General features: G+C 38.1%; 1 protein-coding gene across 3 annotated transcripts in view; it reads left to right on the forward strand.

Moving 5' to 3' along the window:
- LOC150086339 (endonuclease V-like) overlaps window positions 1–23,895 on the forward strand; it is a 164,774-nt gene that overhangs the window by 53,582 nt on the left and 87,297 nt on the right. For 2 of the 3 annotated variants that reach the window (XM_090371313.1, XM_090371312.1), the window contains exons 6-7: window positions 3,115–3,227; window positions 8,098–8,163. In XM_090371313.1, coding sequence (XP_090227439.1) covers window positions 3,115–3,227; window positions 8,098–8,163 — 179 coding nt within the window. The remainder of the gene's footprint in view (window positions 1–3,114; window positions 3,228–8,097; window positions 8,164–23,895) is intronic. The other variant, XM_090371314.1, reaches the window with a different exon arrangement.

Here is a 23,895-nt window from a genome sequence, read left to right on the forward strand (position 1 = left end):
ATACAAAACAACAGTGGACCCAACACCGAACCCTGTGGGACTCCACTAATAACATTAGTCCACGAAGAGCAGCACCCATTGATTAATACCCTCTGTCTTCTCCCACTTGTGGAGGTTGATAGGTTAAATAAATTTAAGGAGGAACTGGACAAACATTTAGAGGGAATGGTTGTGTGAATTTTTTTTTTTTTTTGGCTGATGCTACATAAGCCCATACGCTTGCTTTCTTGCATGACGTGCCACGATTACTATTACTTTAAGGAAATTCCATATTAGTACACGCGATTGCTGTCACCCAATGTATCTTTTACTTGCAGATTCTTAATGTACGAAAAATTTCTGCTGATAACCAGATTCAGTTATAGCTCAGACGCAGCATGGTTTTGTTAAGGGCAGGTCTTGCCTGACCAATTTGATTGGATACTATGATGTAGTCACAAAAGAACTGGATGCAGGGAATAACTTTGATATTATATATTTGGATTAGCATTTAGCATTAGCATTAGTAGAGGCATTTGATGCAAGAAAGCAAGCTTATGCAGCATCAGCCAAAAAAAAAAAAAAAAAAAAAAACCACTTCCAAGGCTTTTGATACTGTTGCACATGGAAGACTGCTGCACAAATTGGAGCAGTGTGGCATTGGAGGCAAATTGCTGCTATGGATAAGGGGATGGTTGAGTGGCAGAAGACAGAGAGTGGTAATCAATGGACACTGCTCAACGTGGACTAATGTTATTAGTGGAGTTCCTCAAGGTTCAGTGTTGGGTCCATTGTTGTTTTCGGTGTTTATGAATGATATTGATGATGGGATATCAAGTTTAATGTCTAAGTTTGCAGATGATACAAAGGTTGGCAGGGTCGTTAAGGACACTACTGACGCTATGCTGCTGCAACAGGATCTGGAAAGGTTGAACAGATGGGCTGAGAGGTGGCAAATGAAGTTTAACATTGACAAATGTAAAGTACTACATATGGGTAACAGTAACCCCAGAGCAATGTATCAACTCTGCGGTACTACACTGACAGTGGTGGAGAATGAAAAGGACCTGGGGGTAATTGTGCAGGCAGATATGAAGTTCTCTGAGCAGTGCAGATGAGCTGCAAGAGTAGCTCATGGTGTCTTGTCAATGATATACAGGAATTTTTCTAGCAGGGATAAGGAGGTGATTATTCCCTTGTATAAGGCAATGGTTAGGCCACATCTTGAGTACTGTATACAGGTCTGGAGGCCTCATTTCAAGAAGGATGTAGAGCTGCTGGAACGGGTACAGAGAAGGGCAACAAGATTAGTAAATGGAACAAAGGGTTGCTCTTACGAAGAAAGGCTTAAGTTTTGCAAATTACAGAGTCTGGAGACTAGGCACCGGCGAGGTGATCTGATAGAGGTGTATAAGGCTTTGAATGGTTTGAGCATGCTCAATGCCAATGGGATTCTTCATCTTTCTCAGAATAATCACCTCAGAGGGCATAAATTCAAATTGAGGAAGGACGGATGTCGGATAGATGTGCGGAAATTTGCTTTTGGCCAGCGGGTGGTTGGTTGGTGGAACCGACTTCCATCACTTGTTGTTGAAGTTGATAGCCTAAACAAAGTTAAAGCTCAACTGGACAGGTATTTCGAACGAACGGAGGGGTGAAATGGGAGAGGGTTTTTTTTTTTTTTTTTTGGCTGATGCTGAATAAGCTTGCTTTCTTGCATCATATGCCTCTACTAATGCTAATGCTAAGAGTACTGCTTCCTCTTATTGACTTTCTAACATGCTGCCGTAGAAAAAAATATTTATCCAATAAATCCACAAATTCCAATCAACATCTGTCAAGTTAAAATCCTTGATTATAAGACATTCTGATTTGTTGGCCTGCTCTATTTCTCTGTTATAGTTATTTGATATGCAGTGATTAGTCCTATAGCTGACTCCACTCTCATTTTCTTTTTCCCTGTGCTTGTCACACCAAACTGACTCAGCATTGCACTGCCCACTCATGTCGACTGGATGCACTGTCTTAGATGGTGCCTCCGTAGCCAGGTGGGCAGGAGCAGCAGTGCGTAACACACGCTTCTTGATTAGACCGGGGTTCGAGCCTGTGACCACCAAATACGGAGGATGCAGAAAGGTCAGGGAATGACCACCGCATATCCCCGGAGCAATATGGCCTTAGTTGCTAATGCTCCTAAATAACAAACAACAACAACAACAACTGTCTTAGATTTAATATGCTTCTTAACTAATCTTGTTGCCCTTCTCTGTACTCGTTCCAACAGCTCTACATCTTTCTTACAATGGATTCGTACAATGTATAATTTTCGTACAATTTTCATCCAATATTCGTACAATGTATAAAATTCGCACAATATTTGTACAATGTATAAAATTCGCACAATATTCGTACAATGTATACAGGAAGGACATCCTTCGTTGTCCTTCCTTTATACATTGTACTCTCCATGTTCAAATTCAGCATCACTTATGTCTGAGTAACACCATGTCAAATATCCCTACAATTTCTGCATTTGGTGACTTGGCCAGCACTTCAAATTTATTTACTGTACTGCTAATGTTGGTGTACATGCAGTATACCTGAACATATTCTTAACAATCTAAACACATCCACTTACCTTTACACAGCTCTCTTCATTGGGTAAAATTTGCATATGTCTTGGCTCAGTGTCTCCCAGTTTTTCCAGTCTATCATAGGCCTCTGTTGCAGAGGTCTGTGCTGTTATCTTCATTGTATCTGGCTAAAAAATGAATAGCATGTGCTTAAAATTCATTGTATCTTTATTGATAATAGCATGGAGTTTGGATTTTTTCCATTTTTGTATTCCCAAAAGAAATGGGGAGACTTACAAAATCCTTTAAAAAAAACCTATTGTATTACAGAAGGATGCATTTAATGAAAGGTTGTTTTTATATATAAAATTTCTGGATTGTTTTTATAATACTTGTACATCGGTCTGTGAATTTTTTTCAACTACCTTCATAGTTCCAGGTTTTTTTTTTTGCTATCATTCTTGAGATGGTTATTTTATGATACTGATTATTCGTATTGCCCAAATGAGTGTATAATTATTATTATTTATTTATTTATTTTTATTTTTTAAATCTAAATAAGGATTTGGTTATGCTTGCCATTTGGGAGTGTTGCTTGATGTACCTTGTGTGGGGGCAAGTAAAAATTTTTACGTCATTGAAGGTCTACCTGCATATCCAGACATCAAAAATGAGGTAAATTGATTTTATAACTCTTAAGATATGAGGTGCATTAATAATAATATTAATTTGTTCTGCCTAGTTATGTGAGGTTGAGGATGTTAGCAAGTTGTTTGTTTTGAAAACTTAAGTGATTACATTTAGATATGTGACATGGGAACTTTTCTGATGTAGTGTGAGAGGGGTGTATACTTTCTCAGACATTATGCAAATACTAGGTAAAGATACTTTATTGTAGTCTGTTGTTATTGAAATTTATTTTTATTTATAGTTGTTACTGAAATCTAGTTAAAACAATATTTAGATATTATTAGTAATGGCAAATGATTGAGGAAAGCAAGATTATACAGTATCGACAGGAACAAAAAAAAACAAAGAAATCTCCATCTGCAGATCACCTCTAACCATTTGTCTAACCCTTAGATTTATTCAAATTACTGACTTTCATACTACCACATGATAATTTGTTCAAACAATCAGTTACTCTCTGGCTGAAAGCGTATTTTCATGCATCTATCCTTACAGCCACCCTTTTTTAATTTAAGTTTGTTTCCTTATGTGTGTTGCCTGAGAAAGAATCAGGATGCAACCATTTAGTGTACTCAATCCATTTGCAACCTTATGCACTTCAGTCAGGATCCTTTCAGGTTGCTCGTTCCCAGGTGATGAAATTTGCAGAACTCAAGTCTTTTATGGAGTACTCCCATTTGTATCCTGAACTAACCTTGTTGTTGTTCTTTAACTAATTGTGTTAAAGGGTATATTAAAATTCTTGCCACACTGAATAAGCAAAACAGAATTGATTTTAATAGTAAAAATGAAATAAAATAAAATTGAAAAAAAAATAAATAAATAAATAAAATTAAAAAAATAATAAAATTGAAATAATAAAATAAATGAATAAAAATAACACACATAAAAAAATAATAAAAGTGTTAAAAGCACATAAATTTGTGTATATAAAGAACAACTGAAAGATTTTTTATATTATCTGAAAGATAAAATATACAGAAATATACACATAAAAGAGAGATGTTTGTGGAAGTGTTTGCTCCAAAAGTACCTATCTTAATACTATCAGACAAGGTAGTATACCTTGTCTGATAGTATTAAGACAGTGGCTTTACTTTTGTATTTTCCCCCTTTTCTTGTACTATAGACAAGTTTGGAAACAGTTCCTGATACATGGTCAGGAGTAGTCCCCTAATGAAATGCCTGGCCACGTATCAATTTTTCTTTTTAACTGTCTTCAGATTTTGCATATTTGTCATCCCTATATTCGACCTTCTTTCTAAAATTGCCCACCCATATCTGAATACAGTTAAACCCCTGTGTAATTTTTGTATATCCCTTTGTAATTTGTAATTTATTTTCTTTTTACAAAGTCCATTTCTTCCTATTGGCTTGTTAATTATGCCATTAATAATCTTAATTCATTATCATACTAAGATTTTAACATTCATTCAATTTACTTTTATTTACTTGTTTTTATTTATTTACTTGTATATTCCTTTTTTCCCTCAGTCCCAGTTCATTTTTGCACTAAGTTTTTCAAATTCTTTCACCTGTTTAACCACTACTTCACTTCCACTTTCTACTATTCCTTAAACTTCACTTAGTTCTGTGTTTGTGTATATAAAGTGTGTACTTCTCATACCCATCTTTGCAGACCCTGTATTAATGTTTCTTACTACACATTTATATATATATACAGTGTGTGTATATATATATATATATATATATATATATATATATGTATATATAAATAAATAATGTGTGGTTTGTAGAATAAATAAAGTGTCTGTGAAAATGGAAATGAAAAGTCCACAAGGTGCCAGAACTAAGAGAAGTTTAAGGAATAGTAGAAAGTGGAAGTGAAGTAGTGGTTAAACAGGTGAAAGAATTTGAAAAACTTAGTGCAAAAATGAACTTGGACTGAGGGGAAAAAGGAATATACAAGTAAATAAATAAATAACACTATATTCAGATATGGGAGGGCAATTTTAGCAAGAGGTCGAATCAGGGGATGGCAAATATGCATAATCTGAATATAGTAGATGAAAATATGATACACAGCCAGGAAATTCATCAGGGAGCTACTCCTGACCATGTATCAGGCACTGTGTTTCTAAACTTGTCTGTAGTATTAGAAAAAGGGGGGCAAATATGCAGCCTTTTATCGTAATACTACAAAGTTTGGAAACGCAGTGCCTGATACATGGTCAGGAGTAGTCCCCTGATAAATTTCCTGGCTGTGTATCATATTTTCATCTACTATATTCAGATTATGCATATTTGCCATCCCCTGATTTGACCTCTTGCTAAAATTGCCCTCCCATATCTGAATATAGTGTTATATATTTATTTATTTACTTGTATATTCCTTTTTTTTTTTTTTTTTTTTTTTCATTGTTCTTCAGTCCCAGTTCATTTTTGCACTAGGTTTTTCAAATTCTTTAACCTCTTTAACCACTACTTCATTTCCACTTCCTACTATCCCTTAAACTTCTCTTAGTTCTGGCACCTTGTGGACTTTCCATTTCCATTTTCACAGACACTTTATTTATTCTACAAACCACACATTATGTATATCCTTTTGTTTCCTCTACTGCTGCACTGTGTGTTTTGGAGCATTAGACATATAACTTTTGTAATTTTCCTTTTTTCTGCTTATTTTGCTTCAACTGTTATATATTACTACTATATATATGTGTATATATATATATCTGATAATTAAAATAAATATGATAATTAAAATAAAAACACCAGCCAGTATATATATATATATATATATATATATATATATATACATACAGGGTGATTCACTACCAGTGCGACAAACTTGCAGGAGGTGTAGGGGGCACAAAGACGAATCGGAATCATGTAGCATTGCAGGGTCCGAAATGCCTTCGTCATGTGGTAGAGGACGTTGAACGGGAGGTCACGTGAACAGCGGTCTCGCTGGAAGTCAGCATTTGCAAACCGGTTCCCGAGGCAGTAGGATGGACGAGTATTCAAACATTGAACTGGCCGACATGCACCTCGCGTATGAAACTGCGGACTGTAATGGGCGCGCTGCTCTGCGCTTGTACCAGGAACGTTTCCCGCACAGGCATGCTCCTCATCATACGATTTTCGCACGTGTGCACAGAAGGTTACGTGAGACTGGTTGTTTCATGAGAGGTACCATGAATCGAGAGCAAACGACGAGGATGCCAAACAATGAGGAGAATGTCCTACGTCTTGCAGAAGGCAATCTGAGTATGAGTACTCGAGCGATAGGCCAACGATTGGGTATTTCCCAATGCACTGTATGGAGGATACTGTCAACAAACCAAGTGAGTTCATACCATCTGCAACGCATCCAATCATTGGAGCCTGCAGATTATCCGCTCAGGAGGACTTTTGCTACTTGGTTTCTTCAACAGAAACGGTTCACAAATGCTGACTTTCAGCAGGATCGCTGTTCACGCGACCTCCTGTTCAATGTCCTCTACCGCATGACGAAGGCATTTCGGACCCTGCAATGCTATGTGATTCTGATTCGTCTTTGTGTCCCCTACAAGTCACTACCAGTGCGACAAACCTGCAAGTTTGTCGCACTGGTAGTGAATCACCCTGTATATATATCCTGTTATAGAGTCCATTATATTTTTATTTTCCCCCTCTTTCCCTTTCTTCCTTTTCTAGTATTGAGTGTGATATGCTACTTGCTGTCATGTTGTGTCACATAGTATGAATTTCTGCCTTTTAGGACTGTTCATGAGCTGCTATTAGTTGACAAAGGTGCATATAGTTCTGAATGCTCTTCTCTTTTATGTATACATTTGTGGATATTTTTAATTATTTTTCTTTTATCTTTATATTCATAATTTATATATGTATTTATATATGTATTATGTATTTTTTATGTAAATTTTATTTCATTTTTATTATTAAAATCAGTTTTATTGTATTTAGTTAGTGTGACAAGAATTTTATTATATACAAGGGCTTTTTTTACCCCCTAATAGTGAAGGAGTTTTTCTATATGAATTGCTATATAGTATGCGAAAAGTTCTTTCAAATATAAAACAACTAAAGGTATTTGGCAAAGCTCAATATAAACTCTGCAAGGCTGAAAAAACAAAAGGATGTGAGACAGTTCTTTGCATTTCATTAATATCAACTAGCTTTAGCTTTTTATAATTTTTGAAGTATACATATTTTATGATCCAGTTTAAAATTATTTAGAATCTTAGATATAATGCTTAGGTAATGTCTATATGGACTTGTAATGTTTTGTTGAAATTGCTAATACTGTACATATTATACAGAGCTATTTTTCTGCATTGATCTACTCAGCACTCACCTGGGACTCCAAAAATAAATATTGCAGTTAAGTTTTATGGCCACTCTGTATGTTCACATAAGTGGTGATAGATGACTTTCATCAACCGGGGAAATACCACCACTTTGTTTATTGGAGGCTTGAAGTGGTGAAACCCATTTTAGTCTCTAGAGCAAAGTTTCCGGCATCCCCCTCCCCCTATACTTCTCCTTCAACCCGTGCACGGTACTAAGTACTATAGGTTTTGATACCTTTTGTGTTTGGGGTTTTCATAAAAAAAAAAAAAAAAAAGTTTTAATGACTGTTGTAATTATTATTATTAATAGAAATAATATTAATAATATTTTAAGGGAAATTTTTAAAAAATGCATACACATTAATATAGGAGAGAGACTTGACAAACCAAGTTGCAAATATTAATTACAAAAAGTTCCTGGAGGTCCCTTAATGGTTCTGAGCGTGAGTGCCTCTGATGGGCTGAAAATGGCTCTGATATTAAATGTTTTCAAGTAGTTGATTATTTTTCAATATACAAAATAAGATTTTCAATTACAGTTACTTGAACTTCCTGTTGGAGATATTTATCCACTACAAACTTCAGTTGGAAAATTATATGGATGTGTAAGTGTGATTTGTAAAATTTTTTAATAATTTAAAATTTTATTTCTTAATACTCTGTAGCTTTCTGGTCTGACTTGACATCACTTATTAAAATTTTTCTGATATGTTTTAAATTTGGAAATAAAATCAAATCCCATGTACCTTTCTCCACAATATTCTCGAAATGAATATACAGTATTTTCTGTTTTTATATTTATGTACTGTGAATTATGAGAAATCAATTTTTTTTGTTTGGCTTTTCACAGACACAAGGTGAGCAATAGCATCTATTTTATGTTTATCTTACTCAGCTGCATACTTATGTGGCCTCTGTGAGATGCCAGGAAAGAGATGTCTGATCTGTTGTAGAGCTTTGCAGAATTGAGATACAGACAGCTGAAAAAAACGCAAACATTCACATGGGGTCTGGCGAGCACAATGTGAGCATCTGTTTTAGTTTGGAGGATGATTAACCTTTAAAATTCTAAGAAATACTGTGAAAACATTATTATTATTATTGGTTCTCTTGTGTATTTTATATAAAAATTCCAAACATGAAAGGTATTAGAACCTATCATACTTAGTACAGTTGAAGAGATGAAAGAAGATGCTTATTGACATTAGACTTAAAATTTAATAAAATTTCCTAAAAATAAATATCTGTAGATATTTAATTTTCAGGAAATATGTGCAAGGGAGGTTTTTCCAGAAAAAAGAGGTTGAAAAAATAAATGAGAAAGAAGAAAAGTTGGTTCTGTGAGTTTGAAGTTGATAGTAAAAGGATGGTTACCGGTTGCAGCATCATTCCAACTGCGTTTTTTTTGGGGGGGGGGGAATTATAGAAGTCAAATCAGAACATTAGTGCCCATGGAAGTATCTATAGAAAAGGCATGCAGCAGAAACAGAATGTCTACGAGAAAGAGAGTAGAGAGATTTAGTAAGAGATGTGTCTCATTAATTAACTTAACAGCCATTCTTTTAAATGGCGTCTAGAAGCCTGAGATAGGTTTTGGAGGCACAGCCCCAGATGTGGGAACAATATTAAATGGTAGAGTGGATTTTTGATTTGTACAGAGTGAATAGCTGCTTAGAAGAAAAGTAGTGCTGACAGTGAAAGAGAGAAAACTCATTTTTAAAATGCAGAAGAAACAGTATTTGTGATGTGATTAGAAGTCAAGTAATTCCTAATAGAGATATGCAATATTATCTACAAATATGAGTGTCGTAAAATATATGCACAGGAGCAGGAGAATATTTTTAGCATTAGCAGAGGCATATGATGCAAGAAAGCAAGCAAGCTTATACAGCATCAGCCAAAAAAAAAAAAAAAAAAAAAAACCTTCCCATTTCACCAACCCACCCATTCTTTTTTTTTTTTTTTTTTATAAAAGCCCAAAACACAATATGTATTAAAACCTGTAGTACAGGGGTTAGAGGGTGTGAGAAGATGAAAGAAGATACTTGTTGACATTAGATTTGAACTTCTGTAAATTGTAATTTTCAGGAAATATGTATGAAGGAAGATTGTTCCAAAAAATGGAAGTTGAAAGAATAAATGAGGAAGAAGAAAAGTTGGTTCTGTGAGTTTCAAGTTGAACGGTAAAAGGATGTTGACTGGCTGCGGCATGTTTGGACTGCTTTGAACGACAGAGCGGGAATTATAGAAGCCAATTCAGAAGAACAGTGCCCATGGAAGTATCTACAGAAAAGGCATGCAGCAGAAACAGAACATCTATGAGACAGAGAGTGGAGAGATTCTGTTAGAGATGAGTTATTAATTAATCTAACTGCCCTCTTTTGGATGGAATCTAGATGCCTGAGAGAGGTTTTGGGGGCAATACTCCAGATGTGGGAACAGTATTCCATGGTAGGATGGATTTGATATTTGTACAGAGTGAATAGCTGCTTGGAAGAAAAGTAACGCCAAGAAAACCAGTTTTTTTAGATGTAAAGGAAGCAATATTTGTAATGTGCTCATGCCAAGAGAGATTATAAGTCAGGGTAATCCCCAATACAGATAAATCATCTTGCCTAGAAATCTGAATATCATCGAAGATAAGCATAGGAGCAGAAGAATCCTTTTTGTGAGATATAAGAGAAGACTGAGTTTTAGAAGGACTGAAATCAACTAAGTTATCATTGCCCCACTGGAGAATTACTTGGAGATCAGCCTTTAACGAATTGTTAGTGGATATTCGATAAGTTGAAGCTGTTTGACCAGGGCAGTGTTTCTCAAACTGAAAGGTGGGATGCAATGCGTTATCAGAAAAACTATGGATAGGATTTCTGGTCAATGGAAGAAGGTCAGTAATATACAAGAGGAAAAGAGTGGGAGAAAGAACTGAACCTTGGGGAACGTCAGCATTATTCGAGAAGTTAGAAGACAGAAAGCCATCTACCATCATCCACGGTGAGTGGTCAGAGAGAAAACTGGATATCCAATTACAAAATATAGTTGGCAAACCATAAGATGGAAGCTTATTTAGAAGATCGTTATGCCAAACATGATAAAAAACCTTTGAAATGCCAACCGCAACTGCTTGAGTTTCATCAAACTTCTCCATTGAATTTGTCCGAAGATGGGTAACATAAGCCAAAATATCACCAGTGGATCTACATTGATGGAATCCATACTGGCAATCGTTGATCAAATGGAAGGTTTCTAGATAGTTTAAGAGTTGGCAGTTAATTTTTTTCTTCATTACTTTGGAAAGAGTAGATGTGATTGCAATGGGACGATAATTGTATGGGAGGGATTTATTGCCCTTTTTATGGAACTGGCTGGATATGAGCAAATTTCCAAGAAGAAGGAAACACGTCTTTGGAATAAGAAAGTGAAAAGAGGCAACACAGAACAGGAGTAAGTTCAGGAGCACAGGTTTTGAGAATAAGTGGAGAAATACCATCAGGACCTGGAGCTTTCATAGCATCAAGACTGTTCAAAATTCTCATGTCCTTTTGATGAAAGATCACAGGAGGCATTGAATGAAATGTACTGGGAATGGTGGGAGGTTGTTTACCAAGATCATTAATACACGATATTGTAGATTTAAATGTTTTTCACCAACCTTGTGTAGAAATAAAACACAACGAAAACGAAAACTGAGATCTTGATAACTATGTGTATTTATAATAAATTATAATTGCCTGTATTTACAATAAATATATTTAACTTTACAACTCAAATATGTGAAATATACATTAAAATTTACTGGGTTAACAACAATAAAATACATTAAAATATACTAAATTAAAAGCGGTAAAACCATAGCTTTCGAAGGCTCCTGAAGAAGAAGGCAGGAGCCTTCGAAAGCTATGGTTTTACCGCTTTTAATTTAGTATATTTTAATGTATTTTATTGTTGTTAACCCCGTAAATTTTAATGTATATTTCACATATTTGAGTTGTAAAGTTAAATATATTTATTGTAAATACAGGCAATTATAATTTATTATAAATACACATAGTTATCAAGATCTCAGTTTTCGTTTTCGTTGTGTTTTATTTCTACACAAGGTTGGTGAAAAACATTTAAATCTACAATATGAATATACCCAACCTCAGAGGCCTGTTTGAAGAATTAATACACGAGTTGGAAGAAAACCAGGATGCTAGCAGGTCAGCTTTATCCTTGGCTGAAGTGGCTATAGAACCACTTGGTTTTGATAGAGGTGGGTAAAAGTTGCAGCAAATAGCTTTGTCAAAAGACCAGAATTCTTGGCTACCATTTGTTAGAAGAAGCAAGTTTTCTTCTCTTAATCTGTTCGAAATGTAGTTTGGACTGATTAATAACTGCTTTACAATTGTTGTGAGCTTGTGTAGGCAGAAAATGAACCTGGAGATTTGGATACAAGCCAATTACGATAGTGACATTCTTCTCTTGAACCGGCTTAGCACATTTATTGGAAAACCAAGGTTTAGGCAAAGGACGAGATTTTAAGGTGGAGTGTAGAATAAAAGATTCCATCCCTACAATTCACTGACACAATCTGAGCAAATGTTGACATCAGAAGTTTTGAAACTATAATCTGACTTAAGAAAAAGAAGAAAAGAAATTATGCAGATAATCCCATTTTGCATTCTTGTAATGCCAAAGAACACGAGGTTGGGAATGGCCTTGAGAGAAATGCTACATTGGAGAAGACACCATCTGCAAGTTGTGATTTGAGGTGCCTAGGCGACCACTCACCTCGACAGTGTTCTTAGAAGGTTGTTTGTGAGAAAATGATCAAGCATGGTTTGGCTGTATGGTTAGGATTGTCCAGTATTCTGGTAGGTAAATGAACAATCTGTGTGAGGTTATAAGTAATTTCAAAAGCCTTGGCATCTTGACCAGCTGGGTGAGTCATACTCACCCAGCTTTTTTTATATTTATTGTATGTGTATGATGTGAGCAATACATGAAGGAACCAGTTTTTTTCTGCGTCCTTCATCTGTCGTGGTCTTGAGCTCCAACCGGAGAGTACGGCACCATCTTAATATCCAAGCCCGAGGCGGGATTCAAACCCGTGACCTTTGGGTTGATAGGCAGGCACTTTACCCACCTGGCTAGCCCGGTCGGCTGTGAACATTAAAGTTACCTCACTGTTAGGAAAGTTAGACCGGAGAAAGTCAAGTTTCAAAGAAAGAAAGTGAAAGAGTTCCAAGTTATTCGTGGAATTGGGAGAATGATAGAGGCAACAAATGAATTTGACAGAACGTGGTTGAGAGATTTTAAGCTATAGAAGATCGAAAAGAGGAGATTCTAAATTACTAAGTCTCTGACAGGGAATATCAGAATGGACATATGCACAAGTACCACATTTGAAGCGAAAAGATCATACAACAAATAATTTGGACAACTGAGATGAGCAGTGGTTGAATTAATCAGTAAGTGAGATTCTGTCAGAAAAAGTACATGAGGTTTTGCAGACTGTAAGTGGAAATGGACATCATTGAGATTAGAACTCAGACCATGTATATTTGTGTAATGAATGAGGAAGTGTTTTGGATGATTAGATCTTTTTGCAGATAAGTTTGCTCTATTAGTTTGACAACTTACCTCAGGGGCTCACATCTGATGAGATGGGCTTGGCAAACCCAGGGGCCTGAGCTGGATATCTTTGTTCTTCTCTTTCTTGGTGATTCCCTTCTACTCTATTAAAGGAGGCGGCAAAGCAACTAAGCAAACCCTTAGCCATAATTATGAGAGCATCCTTGGACTCGGGGGAGGTCCCCACGGACTGGAGATGTGCAAATGTATCTCCAATTCACAAAGGGGGATCGAAGGGTGACACGAGTAATTCAGACATAATTGTGCAGTCAGATATGAAGTTAGTTTAATTTCTGTTCCGGGTAAAATAATGGAGTCACTGGTTAAAGATGCATTGCCGGATCATCTAGACAAGACTGCAGCAATAATTCAGACACAGCATGGGTTTGTTAAGGGAAAGTCTTGTCTGACAAATTTGATAGGATATTATGATGTGGTTACAAAGGAACTAGATGCAAAAAATAATTTTGATATCATATATTTGGATTTCAGGAAAGCTTTTGACACTGTTGCGCATGGAAGACTATTGTACAAATTGGAGCAGAATGGTATTAAGGGTAAGTTGCTACAATGGATAAAAGGATGGTTGAGTGGGAGAAGACAGAGGGTGGTAATCAATGGGTGGTGGTCTTCGTGGACTAATGTTATTAGTGGAGTCCCACAGGGTTCGGTGTTGGATCCTCTGTTGCTTTGTATATTTATCAATGATATTGATGAAGGTATATCAGGCTTAGTGTCGAAGTTTGCAGATGATACAAAGGTTTGTAGGGTTGTTAATGACAGTAATGGCAGTGTGCTACTGCAACAGGATCTAGATAATTTGGGCAGATGGGCTAAGAAGTGGCAACTGAAGTTTAACCTTGACAAATGCAAAGTACTGCATAGGGGTAGAAGTAACCCCAGAGAAACGTACCAACTCTGTGTTACTACACTTAAGGTGGTAGAAAATGAAAAAGACCTGGGAATAATTGTGCAGTCAGATATGAAGTTTTCTGAGCAATGCAGACAGGCTGCCAGGGCAGGTCATGGGGTTTTGTCAATGATATATAGGAATTTTGCTAGTAGGGAAAAGGAGGTGATTGTCCCTCTGTATAAGGCAATGGTCAGGCCACGCCTTGAGTACTGCGTACAGGTCTGGAGGCCTCATTTTAGGAAGGATGTAGATTTGCTTGAGTGTGTACAGAGAAGGGCAACAAGATTGGTGAGGGAGATGAAGGGATCCTCTTACCAAGAGAGGCTTAAGTTCTGCAAATTGCAGCAGCAGCTGTAAACTAGGCACCTGCGAGGTGATCTGATTGAGGTGTATAAGGCCTTGAATGGGTTGAGCACACTGAATTCTGATCGGATTTTTCCACTTGTTCAGATTAGAAACCTAAGGGGGCATAAATTCAAATTGAGGAAAGACAGATGTAGAATAGATGTGCGGAAATTTGCCTTTATCCAGCGGGTGGTTAATTGCTGGAACAAACTTCCATCTGTCGTTGTGGAAGTTGATAGGTTAAATAAATTTAAGGAGGAACTGGACAGGATTTGGGGAGAATGGTGTGGTTTTTTTTATTTTTTTTTTGGCTGATGCTGCATAAGCTCATACACTTGCTTTCTTGCATCACATGCCACTACTACTACTTCTCTCTCTCTTAGGGTAACTCAGAAATTTTTTTTTTTGCCTAGTGCAGCATAAGCCTCAGTCTTCCTTGCACCATATGGCTAATAATAACAATTTTTCGTGTATTCAGTAGTAAGAAAAGGTGGAGGGGACATGCTGTATGAAGTAATGAAATTTTTTTAATATGGCAATCACATGGTAAAAATATACCCAGATCCTTGACATATCGTGACCTCGACAACGATCCCTGCATACACGCTATTCAAGCTCCCTCCATTCGCTATCTGGCAGAGCAGAGGATGCGAAGTTATACACTAGCTGATCTGGAAGTTTCCTAGAGATTTACCAATGGGTTTGGTCAGTGTACTTATTAGTAGCTAGCCTGTGAACAATTTCAGAGCTGGACCTTAAAATGTAAGGAAGATCGGATCTTGCCATGATGCCCGTCATAACCTCCAAAGGCCCCGGGTGCCAAGCGTTTCTTGAGGCCAAGCGATTTTCTGTGCTAAATAGTACTGCGATTCTTATAGCGATTTTCCAAAGCGACTGAGTTTTTCCTTGTTTCATTTCGTTCATAAGCCTTTCTGTTTATTTAGCTCTACTTTTTAAAAGTATAGAAAGAGAGCCAGAAAAAGGAAAGTACCTTTTTCTTTATTGTATATTCTAACCTTACTAACTCCTACGCTTGGCCACAAGCGGCACTGCTCCTGCCTCCCCGTGGCGGGGCCGGTAACCTGGGTGGAAAAGCTAATCCCCCAGGGCAAAAAGGAGCCGACATGGATAAAGAAAATTATCCAGCCTTAGAGCCTTCAAGCTCAAATACCATAGATTGGTATAACTCCGATGAAAGTAGTGCGCAATATAAGCGCTTAAAAATAGATAATCATCAACCTGAGTATCCAACTTTCCTGATTATCCATTCCTTAACTAGTCAACCAGTGAGCAAACTCTCTCCATTTATTATACAGAGATTTCTTGAAAATGCTGCTGGATCACCTAAAATGGTCAAAAGGTTACATTCAGGGGATTTGCTTGTGGAAACTACGCAGTCGAAACATTCAGAATTGTTGTTAAAGATGACAACATTTGGTGGTATCCCTGTTAAAATATCTCCCCACTCAACCCTAAATAGTTCCAAAGGTGTTATCTCTGAGTGGGATCTATTGAATGTAACAGAAGAGGAGCTTGTACAAGAACTTAAAGAGCAAAAGGTCATACAAGCTAAGAGAATTTTGACTCGTAGAGATGGCAACCTCATTCCAACCCGCAGTGTAATTCTCGCTTTCAATACTCCAAACTTACCAAATACTGTAAAAGCTGGTTATCTTAATTGCCATATCCGCCCATATATACCAAATCCAATACGGTGTTATAAGTGTCAGAAGTTTGGACACTCTCAGGCAACATGTCGAGGAAACACAATATGCCCAAAATGTGGATCCCAGGATCACACTCAAACAGACTGTACTGCTACATCTCCAGTTTGCCCTAACTGCAGGGAAGATCATCCTGCATATTCTAGAAATTGCGAGCTATGGAAAGTTGGAAAAAAAATACAGAAATTTAAAGTTGAAAATAAAGTGACTTATCAGGAAGCGAGACGACAAATACTAAAAGATGCTCCTGCACGTACATATGCAGATGTTACAAAGAAATATCGTTCAATTGCTACACAAACCAATGACTCAGTTCCACCGAACATATCACTTGCTGAATGGGCTAGAGCTCAGCTTTCAGTTCCTCAGCCATCCTTGAAGCAACACAACAGAGACCAGACTTGTAATACTCCAATTTCCATCCCCACCACTAGTGGCATCAAGTCACAAAGTGAGACCAGGATGACAAATGCTGAATCTTCTAATACAAAGTAAAACCCAGATTAATACTGCAGAAATGGATACAGATGACAAAACTCAACAAGAACCTATATTAGAAATTCATGCCGAAGAAGACATGGACACTGGACGGCCTACCTTTCCTAAAAAAGATAAAATTAAAATAGATCGAAATAAGCCTACTGCCTCTAAAAGGCAACCGGATCATCCTACCACTAAAACTAAATAATGAAGTGCATTTTACAATGGAATTGTCGAGGACTACGTACTAATACAGATGAACTTTATGAACTAATCCGAGATTTCAATCCAGCAGGCATTTGTTTACAGGAAACATTTTTAACTCCACAAGTGACCCCCTCAATAAAGAAATATATTTTGTACAGGCGTGACAGGAATACAGCAACTGCAGCCCATGGAGGTGTAGCGGTTTTGGAATCCGTTACTAATCCGTCCAGACAAATCCCCATAAAAACTAATTTAGAAGTTGTTGCTGTAAGAATAGAAATTGGAATATCTTTATCTCTTGTTTCTATTTATCTTCCACCAAACCAAACGTATACACTCCGTGACTTTGATGAGCTCCTTGCCCAGATACCACCTCCTTTTTGTTTGATGGGTGACTTTAATGGACACCACCCGTTATGGGGAAGTCTCCATATGGATAAAAGAGGGCAGCTAATAGAAGCATTACTGGACAAACAAAATCTAACTCTGCTGAACACCGGTGCACATACTCATGTTCATTTTCCTTCAGGAAATACTTCAGCCATAGATCTATCAATTTGTTCCCCGGCTCTGTACCCAAGTATACATTGGGCTGTATTGGATAATCCCCACAATAGTGATCATCTTCCAATTACTTGTAAATTCCAAACTACCACCACCTATCCTGAAACTCGCAGAAGATGGAAATTTACAAAGGCAAACTGGGAAAAATTTTCCTTAAATACAGTTTTAGATAAAAACTTCATTCTGCCAGTCAATAGATGAAGCTAATGACCATATTACTAAACAGATACTAGCAGCAGCTAACAAAGCTGTTCCTCAGTCGTCGACTCATCCACGCAGGTGCAAAAACTACTGGTGGAATGATGAATGTAATAGAGCAAAAAAAGAAAAGAACAAAGCTTGGAATATCTTCCGCAAGCATCTCACTATTAGCATTAGCATTAGTAGAGGCATTTGATGCAAGAAAGCAAGCTTATGCAGCATCAGCCAAAAAAAAAAAAAAAAAAAAAAAACCCACTTCCACTTCACCCCTTTGTTCGTTCCAAATACCTGTCCAGCTGAGCCTTAAACTTATTTAGGCTATCAACCTCCACCACAAGGGATGGAAGTCTGTTCCACCAACCAACCACCCGCTGGCTAAAGGCAAATTTCCTCACGTCTATCCTACATCTGTCTTTCCTCAATTTGAATTTATGCCCTCTCAGGTGATTTTTCTGAGCTAGAGGAAGAATCCCATCAGCATTGAGCATGCTTAAACCATTCAAGGCTTTATACACCTCTATCAGATCACCTCGCTGGTGCCTAGTCTCCAGACACTGTAATTTGCAAAACTTAAGCCTTTCTTCGTAAGAGCACCCCTTTGTTCCATTCACTAATCTTTTTGCCCTTCTCTGTACTCGTTCCAGCAGCTCTACATCCTTCTTGAAATGAGGCCTCCAGACCTGTATACAGTACTCTAGGTGTGGCCTGACCATTGCCTTATACAATGGAATAATCACCTCCTTATCCCTGCTGGAAAAATTCCTGTATATCATTGAGCTTAACTTCTGTTCCAGGAAAATTAATGGAGGCACTGGTTAAAGAAGCACTGCAGGATCATTTAGACAAGACTTCAGTTATAGCTCAGACACAGCATGGTTTTGTTAAGGGGAAGTCTTGCCTGACCAACTTGATTGGATACTATGATGCAGTCACAAAAGAACTGGATGCAGGGAATAACTTTGATATTATATACTTGGATCTTAGAAAGGCTTTTGATACTGTTGCACATGGAAGACTGCTACACAAATTGGAGCAGTGTGACATTGGAGGCAAATTGCTGCTATGGATAAAGGGGTGGTTGAGGGGGAGAAGACAGAGAGTGGTAATCAATGGACACTGCTCATCGTGGACTGATGTTATTAGTGGAGTCCCTCAGGGCTCAGTGTTGGGTCCATTATTGTTTTCTGTATTTATAAATGATATTGATGATGGTATATCGGGCTTAATGTCCAAGTTTGCAGACGATACAAAGGTTGGCAGGGTTGTCAAGGACACTACTGACACTATGCTGCTGCAACAGGATCTGGAAAGGTTGAGCAGATGGGCTGAGAGGTGGCAAATGAAGTTTAACATTGACAAATGTAAAGTACTACACATGGGAAACAGCAACCCCAGAGCAACGTATCAACTCTGTGGTACTACACTGAAAGTGGTAGAGAATGACAGGGACTTGGGGGTGGTTGTGCAGGCAGATATGAAGTTCCCTGAGCAGTGCAGACGGGCTGCAAGAGTAGGTCATGGAGTATTGTCAATGATATACAGGAATTTTTCTAGCAGTGATAAGGAGGTGATTATTCCCTTGTATAAGGCAATGGTCAGGCCACACCTAGAGTACTGTATACAGGTCTGGAGGCCTCATTTCAAGAAGGATGTAGAGCTGCTGGAACGAGTACAGAGAAGGGCAACAAGATTAGTGAATGGAACAAAGGGGTGCTCTTACGAAGAAAGGCTTAAGGTTTGCAAATTACAGTGTCTGGAGACTAGGCACCAGCGAGGTGATCTGATAGAGGTGTATAAAGCCTTGAATGGTTTGAGCATGCTCAATGCTGATGGGATTCTTCCTCTAGCTCAGAATAATCACCTGAGAGGGCATAAATTCAAATTGAGGAAAGACAGATGTAGGATAGACGTGCGGAAATTTGCCTTTAGCCAGCGGGTGGTTGGTTGGTGGAACAGACTTCCATCCCTTGTGGTGGAGGTTGATAGCCTAAATAAGTTTAAGGCTCAGCTGGACAGGTATTTTGAACGAACAGAGGGGTGAAGTGGAAGTGGGTTTTTTTTTTTTTTTTTTTTTGGCTGATGCTGCATAAGCTTGCTTTCTTGCATCAAATGCCTCTACTAATGCTAATGCTAATAATGCTAATTATAAACCTTATAAATTACAAGGAATTAAATGCTAAAGCACGACAAATAAGAAGGAAAGCCAAAAAAGATTCCTGGATACAGTTCGCTTCCACTATCACCAAAAACACCGATACAAGATTAATCTGGAGGAAAATCTAACATCTGAATGGCAAATATCCATTGTCATCCTCTCCAATATTGATCTGTAATGGACAGGAACTGTCTTCCTCCAGAGACATAGCAAATGCTTTTGCTGAAGCCTTTGCAAAAATTTCAGCAGCAAATTCATATGATGCTTCATTCCAACAAATTAAAGTGGTAGCAGAAAGGTATAAGTTAAATTTCAACACCAGTCTGTCTCTTCCATATAATCAGCCTTTTACTATATCCGAGTTAACGGATGCTCTTAACAGAGCACCCAATAGTGCAGCTGGCCCTGATGGTATATTTTATATTATGCTAAAACACTTGAATGATACTGCTTTGTAAATTCTTTTAATATTTTTCAACAGAATTTTTGAAGAACCTATTTATCCTAGCTCTTGGAAACATTCACTTATATTAGCCATCCCTAAACCAGGGAAAGACCTCTCTAATCCAGGAAATTATCGTCCAATTTCCTTAACTAGTTGTTTGGGGAAAACACTGGAGAAAATGGTTCTGAAGCGCCTCACCTGGTTTCTTGAGTCACATAACATCTTACATAAAAATCAGTACGGTTTTCGGCAAAATAGATCTGCATTAGATATGATGACCAAAGCAGAATCGAACATCAGAAACGCTTTTGTCAGAAATGACCACCTCGTTATGGTAAGTTTTGATTTAGAAAAGGCCTTTGATACAACATGGCGTTTCGGTATTCTGCGTGACCTTTACACCTTTGGTCTACGAGGCAGGCTTCCTCTGTTTATTCAGAGCTTTCTCCAGAGCAGAACCTTTCAGGTTAGCCATCTAAATACTCTATCTAGAATTCATATACAGGAGGAAGAGGTCCCTCAAGGGTCTATCTTGAGTCCAACTCTATTTTTAATAAGAATAAACAAAATCATCCATGATATTCCAAGCACAGTAGAATTATATCACTATGCAGATGACCTCATGATTTCGTGCCAAGGGAAAACTATGAATTCTATTGAGAGACAGCTTCAAATCTCAATTAACAAAATCGAGCTGTGGATGTCTCGCAATGGCTACCGCTTATCAGCACAAAAATCTAACTGTATTCATTTCTGTAAAAAATGTAAGATCCACCCTGAGCCTGAACTACATCTTAAAAATACCACCATACCTCTTTCCAATAGTATCAGATTTCTTGGCCTAATCCTGGACAATAAATTAAACTTCTTACAACACATCACATATCTGAGAACCATTTGCTTGAAAAAATTAAATATCCTCCGAGTACTATCTTCATTGACGTGGGGTGCTGACCGATACACTCTGCTTCGGCTATATCGGGTATTAATCCAATCTCGCTTGGATTACGGAGCTCCAATCTATGACTCTGCCAGGAAAAGTGCACTAACTCGGCTAGACACCATCCATCACAGTGCCCTAAGAACTGCTTTAGGAACATTTAGAACATCCCCTGTACAGAGTCTATATATAGATGCACACGAACCTCCACTCCATCTTCGGAGGAAAATGTTGATGCTGAACTATGCAGCAAAAATACGGAGTCTTCCTTTTCATCCTATCTCGCCATACTTATTTGAGCCCCAGTGGACCACATTTTATCAAAACAAACCTAACGAAAACTAGCCTATTGGGATAAGGTTGCTACAGTTAACACAATGTTGGAATCTAGACATGGGTAATGTCTTTCAGGAAATGAGCAATCACGACCCTCCGTGGTCTGATTATACACCAATTTGTGACTTCTCATTCCAACAATGGGGGAAAAAGCAAGCAGCAGACCTTACAATCAGGAAACTCCATGCTGCACATGTAGCAGAAAATTCTCGGTATCTTCAAATATATACCAATGGCTCGAAAACAAGTACGACAGTGGGCGCAGCAGCAGTTTCTTCTATCTTTTCTACTTCTGTGTCCCTTCCAAAGGAATGCAGCATCTACTCTGCTGAACTGTGGGTGATTAAAATAGCTCTGGATCACGTTATTAATCTGTCTAGTAAGCGAATTATGATCTACTCTGATTCTCTGAGTGCAATAAAATCATTGAAAAATCCATCCAAACCAATCCACCCCATCTTGAAGCAAATTAGATCACAGATAATTGCGTTACAAGCTGCAAACCAATCAGTCCGTTTCTGTTGGATACCGGGTCATGTAGGCATCAAAGGAAATGAATATGCAGATCAAGCCGCTAAACATCCAATCACTGCAAGATCTCCTAACTACCAAGTGCCATATGTAGATTACAAATCAGTCATAAAAAACGTGTGTGAAGAGCAATGGTTGCAAATCTGGCAGGCTCAGTGTGGAAATAAACTGCTTCAATTTAAACAGGAACCTAAGTTATGGCCATCAAGTATGCGATCAAATAGGCAAGAGGAGGTGATCCTGGCTAGGACGCGTATTGGGCACACGCATCTAACCCATATTTATCTGCTCATGGGGGAAGATCCGCCTATTTGTACATATTGTCAGACTACACTTACGGTGAGGCATATTCTAATAAATTGCAATCATTATAATAATTATCGAAAAAAAATTTTAAAATCGCTTTCACATCTGCAAGAACCATTGACATTACCACATCTGATTGGAGACAATGCAAATCTAGTTCTTTTATTTCTTAAAGCAGACGGGATTATTTTACAGATTTTAACTGTAAATTGAATAGAATTCTACCGAATAGAATCGGGCACAATATGGCCTTAGCAGCCCTTGTGCCATTAAACAACACATCAACCAACCAACCATAACCTCCAAAGACATCACTGACTGCATTTATGGAAGAGATGGGGGGGGGGAGTATTTACCAGAACTTTGCTCTGGAGACTAAACATGGGTTCCACCACTTCAAGCCTCAAATAAGCAAAATGGTGGTATTGCAATGGTTTATGAGAGTCATCTACCACATAGCGTTGCTTGGTAACACGGAGGAGTGGCATTCCTCCGTGTGGTGTGGGCACCACACCTCAACTCCTGCTTACGTTGGTTCACACCTGGGTGGTCACCCACAGTGTGCTAGGTGCCATATTTCAGGTTGGTTGGTTTAGTGTTTAATGGCACATTGGCAACTGAGGCCATAATCCGCCAAGTCAACCAGATTTCAGGACTTGCTCATTGGGGATTATACGCAGGGTTACTAACAGTACCATCGTGAAGGTGCAAGAAGAGGATTTGGTTGGCACAGACTCACCTGACTTCGCCGAAATTAGATCCACTTGACTTGAGTGTCACCCAAATATCACTTTCATTAGTTTTAGACTACCAGGTAGCAAGCACAGTTTGGCATATCTGACAGAATGTCTGCGACACCCTCGATGACCATTTGTTCCAAATGTTTGTCCAGTTCTTCCTTGAATTTATTTAAGCTATCAACTTCCACAATGACAGATAGAAGTTTGTTCCAGCAATCAACGACTCGCTGGCTAAAGGCAAATTTCTGCACATCTGTTCTACAACTGTCTTTCCTCAATTTGGGTTTATGCCCCCTCAGGTTCATTACCTGAGCAAGAGTAAGAATCCCATCAGCATTGAGCCTGCTCGACCCATTCAAAGCCTTATACACCTCAATCAGATCACCTCGCAGATGCAGCCGACAGGGCTAGCCGGGTGGGTAAAGTGCATGCTAGCAATCCAAAGGCCGCGGGTTCGAATCCCGCCTCGGGCTTTGATCAAAGTACTGCAAAAACCTTGGGAGGTGCATTATGGCCACAGAAGCCGATGTGCCAACAACTACCAAACAAACAACAAACAACCTCACAGATGCCTAGTCTCCAGACGTTGCAATTTGCAGAACTTAAGCCTTTCTTGGTAAGAGCACCCCTTTGTTTCCCTTCTCTGTACTCATTCTAGCAACTCTACCTTCCTAAAATGAGGCCTTCAGAGCTGTATGCAGTACTCAACTTGTGGCCTAACCATTACCTTATACAATAGGATAATCAACTCTTTATACCTGCTAGCAAAATTCCTGTATATCTTTGACAAGACCCCATTAGCTACTCTGGCAGCCTGTCTGCACTGCTCAGAAA

Source organism: Mastigoproctus giganteus, chromosome 4, assembly GCF_048544385.1.
Source record: "Mastigoproctus giganteus isolate SK-2022 chromosome 4, ASM4854438v1, whole genome shotgun sequence".
Taxonomy (NCBI): domain Eukaryota; kingdom Metazoa; phylum Arthropoda; class Arachnida; order Uropygi; family Thelyphonidae; genus Mastigoproctus; species Mastigoproctus giganteus.